Source organism: Sinocyclocheilus rhinocerous, unplaced genomic scaffold (assembly GCF_001515625.1).
Source record: "Sinocyclocheilus rhinocerous isolate Xijiao unplaced genomic scaffold, SAMN03320098_v1.1 scaffold366, whole genome shotgun sequence".
In the NCBI taxonomy this organism is placed as follows: Eukaryota; Metazoa; Chordata; class Actinopteri; order Cypriniformes; family Cyprinidae; genus Sinocyclocheilus; species Sinocyclocheilus rhinocerous.
In genome coordinates this window covers 196544-216707 of record NW_015660877.1, presented here as the reverse complement: position 1 = coordinate 216707, position 20164 = coordinate 196544, and the positions used below count along the sequence as shown (strand labels likewise).

General features: G+C 36.4%; 2 protein-coding genes and 1 long non-coding RNA gene across 6 annotated transcripts in view; 1 reads left to right on the top strand and 2 right to left on the bottom strand.

The window, feature by feature from the left end:
* Positions 1–3999, top strand: part of spef1 (sperm flagellar 1) — a 6602-nt gene extending 2603 nt beyond the window's left edge. The window contains exons 5-7 of the mRNA XM_016534739.1: positions 2441–2486; positions 2596–2692; positions 3877–3999. Of these exons, the coding sequence (XP_016390225.1) occupies positions 2441–2486; positions 2596–2692; positions 3877–3984 (251 nt within the window). The 3' untranslated portion in view covers positions 3985–3999. The remainder of the gene's footprint in view (positions 1–2440; positions 2487–2595; positions 2693–3876) is intronic.
* LOC107725473 (uncharacterized) overlaps positions 1–12162 on the bottom strand; it is a 14401-nt gene extending 2239 nt beyond the window's left edge. Inside the window, exons 1-2 of the long non-coding RNA XR_001638120.1 lie at positions 11650–12162; positions 1315–1318 (exon numbers count right to left, since the gene is read on the bottom strand). This is a non-coding gene — a long non-coding RNA (uncharacterized LOC107725473). The remainder of the gene's footprint in view (positions 1–1314; positions 1319–11649) is intronic.
* A 1539-nt stretch (positions 12163–13701) lies between these two features.
* Positions 13702–19734, bottom strand: erlin1 (ER lipid raft associated 1). Of its 4 annotated transcripts, none has more exons than XM_016534734.1 (12): positions 19493–19734; positions 18553–18680; positions 17937–18018; positions 17631–17677; positions 17440–17501; positions 17145–17270; positions 16903–16976; positions 16760–16818; positions 16001–16092; positions 15825–15914; positions 15661–15740; positions 13702–14543 (listed from the first exon to the last, which is right to left on the bottom strand). In XM_016534734.1, exons 2-12 carry the CDS (start codon positions 18663–18665, stop codon positions 14319–14321), a joined length of 1050 nt encoding a protein of 349 aa, XP_016390220.1. In that variant the 5' UTR covers positions 18666–18680; positions 19493–19734; the 3' UTR covers positions 13702–14318. The 4 variants fall into 4 exon arrangements, with proteins under 4 accessions (XP_016390220.1, XP_016390221.1, XP_016390223.1 ...); XM_016534735.1 differs by having other exon boundaries at positions 19568–19734; XM_016534737.1 differs by having other exon boundaries at positions 19624–19734.
* Between the last annotated feature and the right edge of the window lie 430 nt (positions 19735–20164).

Below are 20164 nucleotides of genomic sequence, written 5' to 3'. Positions count from 1 at the left end.
TTTTTTTTTCAGTATCTTAAAAAAATGTTAATGGCTAAAGTCTGATAACACTGTATTCAGCACAAACTGGGCTACGATAATTTGTGAGCAGCATGAAAGTACATGTTTGTGTTTTTGAGAAAACAATGTTTATGCATGGTTAGTGAAAAACTTTTTTTTTTTAAGTCACTGAAATAAGGCCATAAAACACATACAGAACGTTTGTTCACAAGACTTTTGAGAATGTGGTAGACTAGAGTTTTTGCTACAAAATGATGTGAAAATTATCCTGTTCACTTATTTACAGAAAACAATATATTGATTTAACATTTGTAAAACATGTTTTGTGATAGAATGCCCTTATGCGAGGGAGTGACAATGGCCATGAATATTTAGTGATTCACACCTGAGAGATAGTGTTAACACTCGCACTACTTTTATATCTTGTGGTTTTATGTTAAAACATTAAACAAACATCCTGGCGTTGTGAGACATTTAGACAATGAAATATCACATATTTCAAAATGTTTCACTTGATTTCAAACATGTAGTCAGGAATTAGAAAAGTCTAACTAGTAAAATGTGTACAAGTTATGTCACAATAACAATAACAACAGATGCAAGTAATCTTAGGCTACTCATCAGAGTGATATTCTCCACTGGATCTAGCTGCGCGACGCATTGCGTTGTGAGGTAAATTCTGGGTTATTTCTCTCAGCGTGTCTTCTTCCAGAAACAAAAAGTAGCCGGGATGACCTCTTCACGTTTGTTTACGCGGAGGCGATGTGGGCGTTTACATGCGCGCGCGTCTCACGTGGATGTTTAGAATCTGAAAAGCGCGATCGGCTCGTGGGCGTGACCGCATTAGGTATAATGAGTTGAGACGGGAAAACTGGACATCGCCTATGTTTCATATGTTGTTACATATTTGATAGTCCTTCATCGAAATAATCGCAGCTCTTGCGATTTGAAAATCGCACCCTTTCAAATCGCGATTTCGGTTTACAAACGATTAATCGTGCAGGCCTAGGTTTGTGGTCATAAATAGTCTGACTGTTACAATATTCAGAAAACACAGCCCTTGCCTAACTGTAAACCAAACAAGATTAGCAAGTTACTGTAAGTGTCGCAAGTACGAAGATGCGTGTTTTGTGATGGTCATGTCATGTGTCTGTGAGGCTGCCTTTGTGTGCTCAGACCTTCTGGTTAGTTCACCCAAAAACAACATTACTGTCATCATTTACACACTTTCATTCTGTATTAGTTTATTTCTTCTGTGGGACACCTAAGAAGATATTTTAAAGAAACTGCTTTTGCCCATACAGTAAACAAAACCCCACTGGACTGCACTAAATTTCATTGTATGGCTTCGTCCAAAAGCTTAGGCAGCTGACTTTTTACCTTGCTGCCCTATAAGGCAATGACTTTGCAGGCAATGTTTGCGAATAAAGGTACCTTCTGAGGCAGCGTAAAGGTTTAATAATCCGCAGCAAAATAAAAAGCTTTTGGAAAAAGTTGGTCACATTTACTTTTCCTCTATGTATATTAAAATGGACTAACAAAATGGTCAGCTGTGTTTGGAAATAGGGCAAATGAACTGCATTATCAGCACTCTTAACATTACATAGAAGGGGCCAGATAGGTCAACTCTCCATTTCCCACACCTCATCATCATGGCGTCTTAGTCGAGACATCATCTGGTTTCAGGTCCAACTCCCTCTTTTCATGATAGAAAAGGTCCTGCGTCCATCAGCTCCATTCACTAGATAGCCCTTATCACTTCCAGCAGGCTCAAAGCATGTGGCTAAAAGCCCTTTTCGTCCACAGAAAACTCAAGCAAACAGTAGATTATTGAGTCTATTATGAGACCAGAGAGATTGTTTCTGATATATCATATTATCGAAGTGCAGACCATTTCTATTAAAGAAACAGGAGTCCTGTGCTTTTTACTTTTCTTTTTCCTGTAGATGCTGTTCAATTTTAACTTGTTATTTTATCTTTAATGGGATGTTTATAAGGTGAAGCACAGCTGGTGTTGATGATTCAGAGCTTAGAGCCAAATAAAACTCTCCCGCTCCATAGTTATAGTCTGGTGCCCTGTCAATGTGTCTTTTTGACCTTATTGTGTTTAATGGGTTCAAATGGAGTCTAATTAGTTTAGCCTTCCTGGTTAAGCAGTTCTCATGAGCTTAAAAATCTTAAAGTATGGGGGAGTACCACTCAGCTAGAGGAAATTGATTCAGGGTATCGTGAGAGTAAAGTCTCAGTGCCTGAATTTAGCCTGAAGGGATCCTGAATCCGCTGTCTATGCCAAGACCCGGCACTTCAGTTTTAGGCTATCGCCGAAGACACATTTTTACAACACATTTCCCTTTGTTAAATATAAAATGTTTAAAAGAAAGATGTTTATTTTTGGAAGAAAAAAAAAATTTCTTAATCCCTTTCTCTGTTTTCTCTGAAGCCCCTCATACCAATCCAGCCACTGTGAAGAAGAAAGACAAAGTAAGGTATGAGTGATAAACTGTGATGTGAAAAGGACTTTCTGAGGTTCATGAAGTCTTTCATGTAGGCCTAAAGATACACATTTATAATGGACTTATTGGAAATCTTGTGTAGTGCTGCTGCAGCCTTGAGACCAAATGTGGATCCAGGTGTCCGTTTGCTCTTGGAGGAAAAGGAGCAAGCCATTTTGGCTTTACAGGAGACTGTAGAGGTAAGGTTTTGATGTTAAAATGCTTTCTCCTTTTCCAGTTTAATATGCAGAGACAAGTTTATTGGTTGAGTTCCCAGAAAAGTGTAAGCACTGTTGCTATCTGGTGTTTTCAGCATTGCAATGCAAACTGTATTCAAAGTCTTCTTTTTTTTTTGCAATTTCGAAACACTGCACCTTTAAATTTGGCATGAAATTAAATCTGTTTTCTAAATGCATGTTATTGATGTTATTGTGAAAAATATATCAATGCATGTTATTTTGTATTATTTTATAATAATACAATAATCATTTTATAGTAAAATAAAAATATCATCATTCAATGTTTTTGTGAAATGACAGACCTCTCTCTCCTGATGTATGCTGGGTTTCTCCAATCATTTAGTCCACTTAAATCCCCTGCAAGCTTGCATTCATCTACATCTACAACTTATGAATAGTACCATGTCCCCATCCTACATTTTCTTTCTTACAGTGCGTTAGACTTGCATGTCATCACAATGACAAAGACTTGCATCACAATACAGAAGAAAAGATCTGTTTCATTGTGACTGTAATGTACATAAGAATTAGTATAAATTCATTTGAAATCTTTATTTCTTGCATAAGATCTTTGAAAAAGGCAGATATTCTTTAAAAATGTTAAATCTTATGACTTGCAAATCGCAAAAACTAATAACACGTTTCAGCACTTTTTGCATACAATGGAAAAGGAAATTTGTCTTTCCTGTGCTGTTCTCCTGGCAAGTGGTCAAGGGCTGCAGATCACAAGTTCTTTGACATGCTTCCTGTCAATGTTGCAAATGTGGTTAAAAAGAAATTGCAAGATTGTTAAATGAGTCATGAGTTCAGCAGCTGTGATATTTGTCACTTGACAGTTAGTAAGAGTTTAAGGTTGCAGCAACACATTTAAATGCTTGAATATTAATAATTTCAACTGTTTGCATTTCAATTTAAAAAAGATATTCAGTAACTGCTCTGTTTTATGGAAAAAATTATCAATTTATGCATCGAATAGTCATCAAAATTTCTATGGAAGGAAATGACAATTCTACAGAATGATTGTGACAGTAAACTTCCGTTTTTTCTTTTGTGACGCTGTAAAGCCTTTGGTTTGCAGGCATTATATCATAAACCTACAACCGCTGTTGAATTTCATGTACATTAAATTTTTTTCTTTGCTCCAGATTTTACAGATTAAGGTAGACCGATTGGAGCATCTTGTGAATCTTAAAGATCTACGCATCGAGGACTTGACAAAGCACTTAGAGCGATATAAGGCACACAACTCGTGATCTCATTATTAACATCTAGATTTCAGGAAAAGCATACTATATGCATACTTAAGACTCATAATAAACTGTTACAGAGATATGAAATCATCTCATTTTCCTCACCTGTTTTCTGACCTGTGATTGTTAGAGCACTCAGAATAGAAGCACTGATGTCAATAACTAGCATATTGTATAAGCTGAGACCATCTACAGGAGTTTATGTACACTGGAGCCCACCAAACTTTTGACAGTAAAGTCTTTATTCCTGGGGAGATTTCAACAATTCTGTGGATGATTTAGTTTACTCTGAACAGTAACTGCAATTACTATGATAGTGTTTCCATTTCATGTAGAATTATTGAACATTATTTATAGTCACTTTGATGTGACAGTATTGTGATTTTTAAAATCTTAGAACATAATTTTCTAGAGCTTTCCAGTAGATTCAGTTTAAAAAATGAATTTACGGTTAATTGTACTGTTATCTGAGGTCCACTTATAATGTTATCAAGATTTTTACACCAAAAAAAACGTAATTTAGAAGTCATTGGCTATTTTCTGTCCTGGTTTTAACCCCTCTCATCAGAACGCTCTGTTTGAATAGGTGTGGCGGATTGAAGACTCGAAAGTAAATGCCCACTGCTATGATTGGCTAACAGTTGTGTATTTTTGACAGCCTACATCCATCATAGATGGATGCTGCTGTGATTTAGGTTAAAAATGCATAAATACTCAGTACATATCAAACGATCTGTAATAATAGACAAAGCAAAAGTGATCACATAATGAAAACAGTTACACTTGAGTGGTGCGACATCGGATCCAATATAGTTGGCACAGCATTGTCTTCTAGTTTCAATCGTTCTGATAATCTTGCGTTGAATTGTGCCTTGTTTTTAAATGAATCCACAGTAAAAATGAAGTAAACAGAGGACCAAGTTCTTACTGACGTGGTCTGGCACTTCATTAAATATAAAGTTCATCAAATAAAGTTTATCGTTTGGTTTCTGCGTAGACCTGCATTTGTCTCTCTTGTTATCTACACTACATGTGTGAATCGGTGGGCGGGGCTAAACAAGCAGTGATGCAGAAGCAGGCGTTGATCTACTTCGGATGTGGTGTTTAGCCACATATTACATCATAAAGTGTCACATTCCAAAACCTGTCGTTTTGGCAGATTGGTTTCAGTATAAGCTGTTTTTAGACTAACGAGAAAGTTTTGAAACTTACAGAATGTTTTTATAGTACAATGACCTCTTATATGTCAAAAGATCAATGGAATTTTGATTTCTTAGTCCCCTTTAAATAATAAAATAAAAGAATTAATTATTTTCTAATTTAGGCTTCACTGTATTTTGGACTTTTGCTGAGCAATCTACATTGTTCATAAGTCACCTGACTTCACAATATTATTAGGTGTCACGTCATAAGACTAGTATCATGGGCTGCCATGTTTGGTGTTGATGTTAGACTCAAATTAAAGGGTTTGCATTAAAATGGATTTCATTCTGACCTCAGCATGGAAACTGACTCCTTAGGCCAACATTGTTTATGACAAAAGTTATGCATGCTTATTTGTATAAATACTAAAATATCCCATGCAGTTAATTTAGGAAATGCTTCAGAAGTGCTTTTATGATCAAGTTTCACTTCTCCTTACTTTAAGAATAAATATATATCCTACCTCCGTTGACACATAGGAAACATGCATTGACGGTGCATGTCAGATTGTGTTGTTGACATATCTTTTTTTAGAAACAATATATCTAGTGATTTTGTTCATTTTTGCTCAAAGGGTACCTCAAAAACAAAGGATGGCTTTGAAAGCTCCATTGAAGAAGGCTTGTCAGCATGCAGTTGCCCATGCCAGTGTTAGATTCACTTCCCCCTTGCGCCTATCCAATGTGTGCAGGGGTACTAACACATCACATTCTCTGTATTGCGGGGATATAAACAGCTCCCTGTTTTCACCACAAGTTATTCTTTATCATAAAGTCATCAAAGGGGAGACCTGTAATTCGAGGCTTTCCTTCAACAATGCAGATTTGGCTCCAGCAGAGTTGCAGCCACTCATCCTGTCTCTGCTCTTTTGGCCAGAGGAGTTCACAAAGCCATTTTTGGAACTGTATTTGCAATCACTTTGTGTCTCTCCCGTGAGGCATGTGTTTATGCTAACATCAACCCCATGTGGAAACCTCAGACCAAATGTAAACATTTCTGAAGTAAAGTTGAGAACGGTAAAAAGCTTTCTCTGTCTATATGTAAGAGATTATTATGAATTACGAATCATTTCTTATAATTGGTTGAATATATATCCTGAAAGAGATATGTTTCATATGGGAAATAATTATAAGAAGCTGATACTCTTGAGTATTTCACATGTGTCCATAAAGTTCTCAGAGCTCCCTGATGACTCAAGCTGAGCTCTTGGAAAGAGACCAGCAGAACTTGGGGTTTGGATCTTTGGGTGGTAAAGCAGCATTAAAGCTCTCTGAGTCACAATTAATTACAGTCAACAGCATGCCTGAGTCCCTCAGCATGCAGACAACATATGAAGCACACTGTGAGAGCGTCTGGAACGGGAGTTGTTTTCATAAAGTGAGAATGAGTGTGGTACTCCCTCTGTTCTATAACAATGTCTCATTTTTAAGACCATCAGTTTTAAAGAGTCCAATCCAATAGAGAAGAAGTAAACTAAAGTACTGCAGATACACCTCTTCAGGGGGGTTTTCCACGATTGTTCAAATGTCTTCAAATGAAAGCGTTTACTCCTTCACTACCATTTTAGGGTCTGTTTCAAGTGTGCATGTTTAGTGCTTACACTTCAAAGAAATCTGGTCTTCAAATGTTTTATTTGTCATCATGTTTTATGCACAACTCCTTTCAGAATCATGTTTAGGTTGTTTTCAAGTTGTATGTTTTTGCATTTATTTATAATTCTGAATATTCTGGGTACACATTGAGCTCAGTCGACAAAAACTGATTGATTATTGAATACTGATTACCACAAAACTTAATTTCCACTTGTACCTCCTTTATATATAAAAGTAAACAAGAATCTAAGTTGTGGCAAGGCACTTACAGTGAAAGAGAACAGACAATTTGTTTGGAGAGTTAAAAACCAGTAATGTGAAGCTTGTACTTTTATAAAAGCACATTAATTCTCTTAAAACTCAAATATTATTTGAGATCCAAGGTTGTTCAAAACAACATTTTTGCAAGATGTCAGTGTTTACCATAGACTGTATGTTGTTGTCATGGCAAAAAAGGTGTAAAACTGGATATGACTTTGATATGTAAGCAATTTATGACACCAAAATCATGTTAATATGCATTTCTGTTTCATTGTTATATAGCCGTACTATTGAAACAGTAAAGTAATGCATTACAATATTGCATTACTGCCTAAAAGGGTAACTAATTACATTGCTTTTACTTTTTATGGAAAGTAATGCATTATGTTAGTTTTGTGTTACTTCTTAAATCTGGACTGGGCTTTATTGTTTGTTTTTAAAGGGGTCATATGACGTTGCTAAAAAGAACATTATGTTGTGTATTTGATGTAATGCAATGTGTTTATGCGGTTTAAGGTAAAAAAAAACATTATTTTTCACATAATGTACATTATTGTTTCTCCTCTATGCCCCGCCTTTCTGAAACGCGTAATTTTTTACAAAGCTCATCGTTCTGAAAAGCGAGGTGTGCTCTGATTGGCCAGCTATCCAGTGCGTTGTGATTGGCTGAATACCTCAAGCGTGTGACGGAATCTGAATATTTGGGTTGAACTGTTCTGGAACAGTGTTGTAAATACAACTTAACCACTGATTTCTAGTTGTGGCCTCTTTTGGAAGGCCACATGTTGACCATTTTCAATGCCAAGCTAACTTATCTATGCACAAACAGCTTGTAACACTCCAAAGAGAAAGGAAAATTGGAAATTGCATCATATGACCCCTTTAATATAAAAAAGTTATATTTTTGGCAATTGTATAAGCCCTTTCACACCAAAAGTGAAATGAATAAGCCTCAGGCTGAAGGAAATGTAAATTCGCATCTGTACAGTAGAGGGCACAACTCAAACAAACCTTTTAGATTTGTATTATTTAACATTCAATTATTGCAGGTTTGCATCATATTCTGAGTTTGCATTTCACTTTTTTTCATTTTGAGGAATACTGAAACTTTTTGTGCAGGTGAGTTGAGTAAATGCATGTTCATATTTAGTCTAGATTTACAGTTACCATCATGTTTACGCAGCGCACACAACGCCTCTGCACTTACTCGCAATTTCTCTCAACATGGGTACAGAAGAGATGTTAGTCATTTCATGGGAAAACAAAGTAACTGGCGTTACTTATTTAAAGTATTATTTAAAAGTAACTCATATATGTTCTTGTAAATTAAAAAGTAATGCATTAAAAACGTAATCTGATTACGTAACTCGTGTTACTTGTAAAGTGTTACCCCAAACACTGATAGTAAGTGCCTCAATGAGGCCTGGATCTTTTTTAAAGAAAATGAGGAAAAAATAACAAATTATTTTTTGTGGTTATCAAAATTATGCCATAAATGCTGCTGATTCAGCTTAACTTGCACTGAACCCAGAATATTCCTTTAAGAGCAATGGATAATAGTAGGCCTGTAAACCTCAAACTGAAAGTCTTCACCGCTGTGCTGTTTGGGTTTGCACTGCAGAGACATTCAACCTAAGTGTTCATTATAGCAATTTCTCAACATTTGGAAGGTTGAGATCATCAGGTCAAGTAAAGAAGTGTAAAATGTCATGACAATAGTGTTGTTTTGTTTTGCACACAGTAAAAACAAACAAAACTCGAGGCATGACACTGCATAGTAAATTCATAAAAATGTGATGGTACAGTTCCAGTTCAGCTGTATGGGATAGCCTTGATTACTATCCCAGTACATCTGTTTCTGTTCAGACCAAGACATGACTGTCTGAAGCCTTTCTTTCTTTTATGTTGTTTAAATGACTCTTGGAAGATTAATGAGGGAGGAGTTTGTAATGCAATGAAAACCACATGGTAATCAAACTGAATGAAAAACATTTAAGAAAACGTTCTGTATTTTTATAACAGGTAATTGGCATGTTTATTGTGTTTTCCAACATACAGTCACTTCTTTTTTCATGAGATCACTGAAGATGAGAGAGATCCATAAACGTACTTTGGGATTGACTTGCATGGATGTTTCCTTTGCATCCTTGCTGTATATAACTGCAGATGTTCACATAACACAATCTGTGTTCTCTGTTGAACTTTTCACCTGTGTGATCTGTAAACAAGCTGTCTGCTGTCATCAGAAACATGATCCATCAGTGAATATCTATTAGTCTAAATGAGATGCATCCTGGCTGATACAATAAAGACAAATACTTTACTGATTACTATTCTAGACATGACATTGCAGGATTGAAGATGGCCTAATTTAAGTTTCATTATTGTGCCAGTGTTGAAATGAACTAGTCCAGGAGGAAACCGATGACAAGCATGGGAACAATCTTGGAGTGAAAAAAGGAGTGAGCGATAAACTCAGATTTCAGACAGGTGTTATCAGGGAGAGATGTTAACCCTGTGACACACCCAGGGGTAAAACAAACCTCAAAGCATTGCTTTCCGATCTCACCCCTTAAAAACAGACCTGCACTGAGTCAGTATGAGTAAAGGGTTGTGCAAGCAGTAAGATAACGGTTCCTTCCCTTGGCAAGATAAGAGAAGCACACACATATATGCACATTAACACTTGCCAAATGCCAGATACAAGTAAAAACTGATTTTGGCAAGAAATGGCAAAGCTGAATTTGCAGCAGTCATTATTCCAGTCGTCAGTCTCATATGATCCTTCAGAAATCTCTCTAATATTAGCTATATTTTCTGAATCATTGACTCATACAACCTCTGTAACAAAACTGCAATGGGCTTGTATTGCTTTTCTCATGGTTTTAGCCAAATAATGGATTTTGCTGAGGTGGAAGTTTTCATAAATAAAAGTTTTTAAGAAGTTAGATCATTCTAATATGCTGATATGGCACTAAATAGACATTTATTATTATTATCAGTGTTAGAAACAGTTGTGCTGCTTAATATTTTTAAGACTTCTTTTAGGATTTTTTGATGAATAGAAAGTTTAAAAGATAAAAAATAGAAATTGTATATACATTATAAATGATTTTACTGTGATCTTAATTCAATTTAATGCATCCTTGCTAAAGAAAAGTATTAATTCCATAAAATAGTACTGACCCCAAAATTTTGAATAGTACTATATGTGTATATGATGCATAATAAATGTTCATAACCAGTCAGATTTATTTCAATTCACATGCTGTCTACAGTTTGCTATATCTATTCTGTTAAAACCACAACGTCATGTGTCACAAAATCAGATTTGAGCTTGTAGAAATCCCCTTAGACTGGCCTGCATTATTGTGCTAATCAGAGCTGGTTGAGAGAAGCCAGGCTTATCATCTATCATGTCCTTACAGACGCTGCCCCATGACTCCCTGGTAAATTCCGGCAGCACGGCGCTTCAGGGGACGGAGCAGGGCGATGAGCCAGACTGAACACAGAACACAATTGTTCAGGCTGCTGCTAGTAATTCATAAATCTCATCATAGTTGTCATGGAAACAGTCTTACCAGAGTCCTTCCAAACAGCTACAAAACCTGGGCACTGCCCTTCCTGCAATGGTTGTAGGCAGGTCACACATTTGCCATCAGCTCTACAAAAACAGAAGAAAACAAATGTTCTACTGGTATGTGTCCTGTTAGGCTGATGGCCTAGTTTTTCTAGTACAAATAAATAAAAGGGTTTAGTGGATATTTCATCTAACAGTGCACGTGGCTTATTTTCATTCCATTTCAGTGAACTATGGAAAGAAAAGTTGGCCAGCATCCCTGTGCTGAGTAAGACTGTGTAAGTGATGTATCCTGTAGAAGTCATTTGGGAGTCATTAAAATCTTGCTGTCCGGTGAACTTTGTTTAACTTGACTTTAGAGTCAGTTCTGTTCAGTTAATAAAAATGTTCATTTCATGAGTAAACAATGTTTAAATCAAATAAGACTTAATGGAATCTGCAATCATGTTGGCCTGACAAATCTACCACAATCCAAAATATTGTTGGTCTCTTTCACCTCCCGCCTTTAGTTTTGGTGGAGCCACTTCCTATATATCATTGATGAGTAGTGGAGGAAGGAAATATGTGGTACATCCTGGACACACAAGCACATTTTAACCTTAAATATTAGACTCATGTTCTAAATTAGACACTTTAATTGAAGAAACAGCATGCCTTTTATCCAATCTATAAGTCTTCATGCTAAATTCACTGTCAGGAACAGGAAATGTACTCTGTGTCTGGGGATTGACTCGGTCTGGTGACCAGATCTGAATGGTTGATATTTACCCAGGAGTTCCTGGGGGAGCTCAAGCTTCTGTTCTCTCTTTAAGGTCAGCTGGAGACATAGACCTTTTTGCCCACTTCCTGGAGTGACTGTTTCCTTCCTTTGTCCTTCTTCCACTTATGTACTGTTAGAAAGTCTGAGTCCTGCATCAAAAAGTTGAAGCAGGCTAATTTGTTACTTGGCGATGAGAGTTTTTGACATTTCCTGGACTTGGACAAATACCACTGACTGAGACACTCTGAGTTTATTTGCAAAGCAAACAGGACTATATGGGTCATAACTGCTTGTTGGCATTGTTCAGTTATTTTTGGAGAATAACTGGCTATCAGATTATTCCCAAAACACTCAATGTAAGATTGAATACAAGAGTAACAAATGCTCTTGTTTTTAATGTCAACATGGACCTTTTTTCTCTTTGTCATCAGGTTAGAGATTTAAACACAGTCTATACTCTATACATCAAATCATCTCCTATTACATTTTAGCATGTAATCATATATCATTCTGCTTTAAAAACAGGTGAAAATCCCATAAACATACATTTCAGGAGCAACCAAAGTCACATCTGAAGATCTGAATATTAGAATAAGAGTGGCACCTTGAATACCCATGGTGGCAAGCTTTGCATGCACTTATGCTTTAGATTTTAAAATATAGTTCTTACATGCGCAAGATCTAGTTCCTATTCCTAATTTCTGGGAAATATATTAAACTAAGCACATTTAATTCATGACTCAATCTATGACACTAACCTTTGTGAAACGTCCTTAATGTATGATCACACAACTGCAACACCAAGAAAACTGTCATTTTCATGGTATCAAAATAGGTTTTATTTCACAGAACTGAACATTGTCAAAATGTTATAAATTTTGCGTATAAATGTTTTAAAATTAGGAGCTTAAATTATGATGACATAAAAAAAAGTGACATTCACAGAGTGGGTTTATTCCAGGGCAGTCAAGTTCTGTCCTCTCTCATTTAATCAGTCATAAGAATCACAGGGGTCATATGAACAGAAAAATCTTTTTTGAGAATTGCTTCAAAGCTTTTGAGACAATTAAACTTACACCCTGAAGGAAAACAATAAAAGTCCATTTTAAGGTGAAATGGGAGAAGCCAGACTAACTGCATTAAATGAATGCTTGTCTCTTTAATGGAAAAGTATGTAGAGGATGTAAGACTATGTGCTGTGTGACAGATTTACACAGACAACATGACCTTGTATCTGACCTTACAACTTATATATGTTTGATGTAGGGTACAAAAAAAAATCCAGGTCATTCAAGTCTGTTTTCCTGAGAGATAGTACTAGTAGACACTATTCAAAGCCTTGTTTGGATGGTTTGATTTAATGCATTATTATCATTATTGATTTAGATGATTTTGAGTCATGTAGGTCTTTGTTGCCCAGTTTGATTCTTGAAGAGCACCGGCTTCCCCTAGTGGTGACTTTGATTAAGTTTTTGAGGCTTCAGAAAATGATCATCTGGCACCCAGTCTGATCATTAATGCATTCACTCATCAAAGCTAAAAAAAAAAACAATAGTGCCTAATAATACAGCAGCCCTTACTCTTACTGAATTCCCTTTGAAATAAACTCCTTCCAGTAATGACAAAACAAGCAAGTTTAACTAAAGTCATAAAGGCATTTTCAGTCATAAAGGAACAGACTCAACTATACAGAATCCATTAGCCGTCCATCTCAAAGCTTTTCAAAGGCTGGAGCCCTGGATCAAACCTTTAACATCTTATGAAACTTTATGAAAGCCACATACCCATGTTCAGTGTGACACCTTCTAAGAACCAACAATTCAAAAACAGGCACAGGGCACCAACACACTAACACACTACACAACACTATACCAAACCCACTATTTCTGACATTATATTAAATTAAATTCACACCAAAGTATTCAGGTGTCAAAATTCTCAACCAAAGATCAACAAGAAACAAGCAGGGATGATTTTAAAACAAACTGATTCTTACATACACATGTAAAAGCCACTGATCTCTGCAGTTGTGGCTGGACTAAATTAAGATTTTAGTGATTATAATAAAGTTAGTGATGATGGAAATGAGGACTTTTCTACAGGGATGGTTTACCTAAAAATTAAAATTCTGTTATCAGATACTTACCCTCACGTTGTCCCAAACCTGCATGACTCTCTTTCTTCAGTAGAACAATAAAGTTTTTGTCCATATATTGAAAGTTTATGGGGTCCAAGGGAGGTACAACACTGGATCCCATTGACTTATTGTATGGACAAAAAAAAAAGACATTTATAAAAAATATCTTTTTTTTTTTTTATATACTCCACAGAAGAAAGATAGCCATAGAGGTTTGAAATGACATGAGGGTGAATAAATAATGACAGAAACTTTAGGGTGAAGTACCCCTTCAACAACATATGAAGTAAATGTAGATGACAAATTTTGGCTACAAAATGAGTTTTATCGGATTGTAGCTGTATCGGCCATTGCCTTTGATCTCAATTAGTGTGATGCCTTATAATTCCAGTTATGTAAAAGACAACACATAAAGGTAAACCTTGAAATGTTCACATACTTCACATAGATGCATCAGCAATCTGACAAATAATTTGCATGGATTTGTGAAACATAAGCAAAAGTTGAGAGCAAAAAAAGGGGAAAAAGCACGCTGATGTGAGTCAGGGAGGGGATTTGGATCGCATCAATTCGACCTGGCAATATTCAGTAGCACAGTTCCTGGACATTCCTTTTTAGTCCACAAGTGACTGCTGGAAAACCACAGGCTCTGTGTGTCAGTCTCGCAGCACAGTTAGCCAAGCACCCAACCCCACTACAGAAGAAGAGTGAAAAGTATTCATGTCAGCATGCCTCACAAGCACCTAGAGAAAGAGAGAGAAAGAGAAAACAGAGAAAGAGAGGGGTGGACAGCTCTCAGGCCCCTCAGTGGCCTTCTGTGGCTTTGGGCTTGGACGCTTTCTTAAGACTCTCTTTCATACTCAAGGCCTCCAGCTGCTCTGCCGAGTCTGCCGCACCCTGGCCCGCGGTCGGATGGGAGGCACTGTTGTCTACAAACATGTTTGGGATGTCTTGACCGAAGTAGATCTTGCTGTTCGCGGCTATGGCCTGATATTTCATCAGTTCCAGATACTCCGGTGTGAGCTTCAGCTGTGGAGGAGGGAGACAGTGGTGTGATAAATGACATGAGCACATCCTGTGTGGAATCATCTCTGCTGAAGAAATGTGTCAGTGTGCCTCCATGTGTTCAGAGTGGACACTAGTACCACTATGACAACAGCTAGAGCCTCCTACAGGCACTTACTTAATATAGTTGAGGTTAAAGGATATTTAAGCTTTGGGTAAGCTGAAAAGTGTGAAAATATTTCACACAAAATATACTTTATTATGTGTTTTTGTACAGAATAGATTGTACAGATATGCACTAAAAGTTAACAAACTTACTGTTAAAGGGATAGTTTACCTTCAGTTGCTGGTCCCAACTGACTTCCATAGTATAGGGGGAAAAACACTATGCAAGTCAATGGGGACCAGCAACTGAATGTGAACTATCCCTTTAAACCAGTCTGTGATTTAGGAATAGTTCAGCCAAAAATGCTAAATTACATTTTGCTTAAAATGTAATTTCCCTCAGACCATCCAAGATGGAGGTAAGATGTAGGTTTTCATTAAAACAGATTTGGGGAAATTTAGCATTATTTTAGCTAGAAGCAACCGTTTGAAGTTAAAAACATCTTAATGATGAATTAGTTTATTACTAACACACAGCTTTTCACTTCACAAGACATTAACTGATGAACTGGAGTGGTGTGGGTTACTTGTGGATTATTGTGATGTTTATATCAGCTATTTGGACTCTCATCCTGACGGCACCCATTCACTGCAGCGGATGCAATGATGAGCTGGTGATGTCATGCTAAATTTCTCCAAATCTGTTCTGATAAAGAAACAAACTCATCTAAATCTTAGATGGCCTGAGGCCGAGTACATTTTCACCCAAATTTCATTTTTGGGTGAACCATTCCTTTAAACCGGTTGGTTTAACATTTTTTAAATGCCCCTAATAACATTTTTAAATTTTTTTAAAAACTAAAAACTGGCTCTTCCAAGGATTTCTCTAAAAAGTTACATCAATAAAGTATTGAATGTTGAGTATTGAGTCTTACACCAATATTTCATATTTTCTTAAAATTAAATGGTTAAAAAAATACATTAGCAACACAAAAATGTGAAAAGTAAAAAGTTGTTTCGTTGTTGTTGTTTTTACCCTGTTGGCTTCTGCAAATTTTGCAGCAGTGTAATATTCTGCATCTGCTCTTGCCTTCTCTCTTGCCAGGAAAGCAGAATCTGTTACAATCAAATAAATGTGACTGATGAGCAACACACTCTGCGTGGCACGTGCTATGAAAATTCTCAGTAGATAAACCAGACCTTCAATTTCGGAGATCTTTTTCTCTGTTTCCTTCTCCATTACTTTTTGTTGGAAGTGAATCTCCGCCACCTGAGCCATTTTCTGAGCCTCTGCAATGAGAGCAACACATAAAATGAATAAGGACAAACCATGACTCTATACATGATCAGCACTATATTTGGAAATGTAGACTCACCTATGATGGCCTTCTTTCTCTCAGTTTCCGCCTCCTTCTCCACCACTTTCTGTGTCTGAGCAGTGATGAGCAGCCTGGTCTTCTCCGCTTCCCTGCAGATGATGAAAGCAAGGGAAATTTTGATTAAAACCATAGACAGATGTATCCAAGGACAATTTATAATGTTAGAAAAGATTATTTCAAATAAATTCTGTTCTTCTGAACTTTCTATTTTTCAGCAAAATCTAAAAAAAAAAAACCGAGAGGCAAAAGGTTACGTTTTAGTCGCATAACATTGGTTAATGGAAACGCCGTCATTTCGCAATACTTTTTTATCGACATTTATAAAATATCGCCAAGTTTTGCGCAAATCTGTAATGGAAACGCACTGAAGACTGACGTAATGGCCGCTGAAAATTCAGCTTTGCCATCACAGGAATAAATTACATTTTAAAATGTATTTAATTAGAAAACAATTGTAATAATATTTCACAGTATTACTGTTTCTACTGTGTGTTTGAAATAAATGTGGTTTTGGTGAGAGTAAAAGACTTTAGAAGACAAAAACATTTTAAAATCTTACCAACCCCAAACTTTTGAACAGTAGTGTATATTAAATGTCACTATATAATTTTTAAAGATCAACAAGAGTAAAAAAAAATGCTTAAAACTGCTCAAGCCTTTAAAAAAAATAACTAACATTTTAATTTATACAAAAAAACAATATGGAGATAAACTATGACATCCAATCAAATTGTACAGAAAAATATATTCACTCACATTAGCTCATAGTTTCTTCTGATTGCCTCAGGAATTTTAGGTTTGGTGACTCGCACAGCCTGCAAAATATTATGGAATCATCGAATCCTGCTCAAGTCAAAACTGAAACCACAGAGTCAAAACCATAGAGATAAAAGCCATACCTGAATTGTGAGGCCAGGAGCCATAGCATTCAAGTCCTTCTGCAGTGCAGTCTTTAAGTTCTCATCAATTATGTCTGTCAAACAAAAACGACACAAATGCAAGTCCATGACAAATGTTCTTGCAGTGAGAGGGCACCAAAGACAAAACTAATGACACAGCAGAAACTGCAGCACTCAAATAAACAACTGAAAGTTCACAGTATACTTGGCTGAATAAACTGTTTGACATATCAGTGACTTACCGAACAGTTCTATGTAGACTTCCTGTAGTGTGTGCACACTGCAGAACTGGTTTAACTCATGGTGAATTTTGTTGAAGATTAGTGTCTTGTCATAATCTGCAGTGTAGTTCTTCACTATGTCCACCACTGTGGAGGAAGAGAACAAGAGCATGTCCTTGTTTTGTCATAAAGTCTAACATCTCATTTTTCCTTCCACTGAAGACGGTTAGTCATACAGGTTTGAAGAAGGCTTGAGGACGAGTAAATGATGACAGAACCTTTATTTTTGGGTGAACTATCCCTTTAAGGCTCTTACCTGCTAATGGAACCAGCATGTTGACCACCTCAATTCTGTCAAAATAGATCATGACACCCCCACTTTGGAAGACAAAGAAATTATTATTTTCATTCAGGAGGCCCAGAAAATATCCAGTACAATTTAATCATGACCAATTTTAAGCAGTTTTCAGGACATATTGATGGAATAACAACAACACAAAGGATTACCTGGTTCCACAAGGCACATTTTTTATTTCATCTGTTTGCAGGGTTGTCTAGAAACATAATGCAAACGTGACAAAAAAAATCAGCATCTTTAACAATATTCTAGCTTGGTTTCCTTTCTAACTTTCTAATAAAAACTTATGCTAAATGCATAAATGTAAATCCAAAATATTCAACAACCTCAAAAATCCACTCATGTCCCAAAAGTTGTAGAAAAAGATCATAATAAATTATATGCAATGTGTACAGCTGTAATAAAACAAGAATTAATTTTTTATCTGGCCAACTGTAAATACATGACATTTGTACCTGCACTGATCTATATGAAGTGATGAAAGGCAGCATTATATGGTAACCCGGCCCATTAGGAGTTGTCAACAAAGCTCCTCCTCTGAAAAAGGGGGGGGGCATGAACCAGAATTAGGAAGCAAATTAATTATATGAATGATAAATATGTCATCAATTTCATTTGTGTAGAAATATTACAACAACTATTGCTATAAAGAAGCTGTGAAGTTACCTAGAGACAGTTGACCCAAAAATGAAAATTCTGTTATAATTTACTCAACATCATGTCATTTCAAACCTGTATGGTTTTCATTGTTCTATGGAACACAAAGGAAAATATTTTAAAGAATGTTGATAATCAGATAGTTTTGGTGACAAAAAAAGTTTCTCTTTAATCTTTTTCTTAAAATATTACTTTATGTTCAACAGAAGAAAAAAAGGAAAAAATACAGGCTTGGGCAAACAAAAATTTTCTTTTTTGGATCAACTATGCCTTTAATGAAAAGCTGTAAACATACAATGTTAACTGATCAAGCCTTTCCACCAAACTTCAACTATATTACAGGCATTTTATTAATTATTAACATAAGCAGCATAAAATCTGTGCATATTTTCAATGCTACTTCCTTACACTCACCTGTAATACACAGCTAAATGTCCTTCCTCGATCTTGTGTATGGAAGAATGAAGCAGAATGGCCATCACACCAGCCATTGCTGCGACTACTGCCCCAACATGTGCCATTATCATTTAGCCTGCACTCACCTGCGGAGAGACAAGTTTGCAAAAGGGAAAGCCTGATCCTTAGAGGAAAAAAACACTCAGTTTGGGCGACAAAAGATCAGCTTAGAAGTAGAACACAAGCAAGGGCCCTGATTGCAAACATGTAAGCAGATCAGCCTGTGCTGCATAACCTCCCACAACTGATCCCACACACACACATAAATAATCTCTGGAGAGCTGCACAGCAAACTGAGATGACAGGTTTTCAAAGTCCATTAGACCCACCCACAGCCCACCACACACGGAAGTAATGTTGCCAAATGCAAATGTACAATACAAATATATACAAATACATTCGTGTGGCAACATCGTACATGTGAGAGCTGCATGACCCTCTTTAGCTATTTTAGGGAAACGAGTATTAATCATAAGGCTGTCATGCCAGTGACCAGGAATTGCAGTCTGGCTCTGTTTCAACACCTAGGGAGCTGCCTAGAAAGACAGCAGCAGCACAAGCACAGCTTTTTGTTCGAATGCGCAGATGGTGCTGTCTAGATAGGGAACTCAGTGGCTTTTTATAACACAGCCTCTCCATTCCCTGTCCTCGCTATGTAGGCTAACGTTAGCTACTTCCTCAAATGAAGTGCTGACTCGCACGTATTAACTTACTATACATGGCACGAACTGATATGAATGAGCGTAATCTGTCGGTAACGTTAACGTTACACACGCTAAAACAACCGTTACGTGATCTAGACACTGCAGAAGCCATCACAGCACTCACAAGACTAGATTTAAGCTAACTAACGCCCGCGGCTGGCTAACTAAGCTAATTATTTGAAATGCAATCAAACCTTGTGGCAAAACGACCTTCTGTCAAGTTAAACGACATATACGAGGGGCTAATTGTAGCCGCAGGAGGCATTTACCGATCATTCACTTAGTTAATGGACAATGCTGTCCTTTCGCTTTTGCAGGACATTACTTGATTACTCACGACGCCGTGCCCAACATTGTAGATTTGAAAGGTTCCCACTGAAGCGCTTTGTGAATCCGATACTGATTTCCCTTTCAAAATCCACCTCAAACACACTTTCAAAATAAAAGTCACCAGTAGGATACAGCTTTGCTGCTAGGATAAAATGACACAAACAAGTCGTTAAATTAAACAACCTAAATATTAGCCAATTAATAATAATAATAATAGTAATTATTATTATTATTATTATTATTATTATTATTATTAATAATAATAATAATAACAATAATATTGTATTCGTCTCGTTTGTAAAGATATTTATAAAAATGTTCTCATCTAATCGTTGAAACTACCTAATAACATTAATAAAACAAAATTATAAAAAAAATAATGTGTGTGTAATATCAAAGAGCATAGAAGCAATATAATATCTTTGGTAATATATGTACGATGTGTTATAGGTACCATACATATATGATGTGTACGATATGTTGTTATATGATGTTTATTATAAAGGTTTATAATATTATGATTATATTATTATCAT

Coding starts and splice junctions, on each gene's coding strand:
- erlin1 (XM_016534734.1), bottom strand. CDS start 18,665: ATGATAATGGCACATGTTGGGGCAGTAGTCGCAGCAATGGCTGGTGTG. Junction 16,819..16,902: donor CTCCTGGCCTCACAATTCAG/GTATGGCTTTTA, acceptor AATATTTTGCAG/GCTGTGCGAGTCACCAAACC. Junction 15,915..16,000: donor GAGAAAGAAGGCCATCATAG/GTGAGTCTACAT, acceptor CTCTCATTGCAG/AGGCTCAGAAAATGGCTCAG.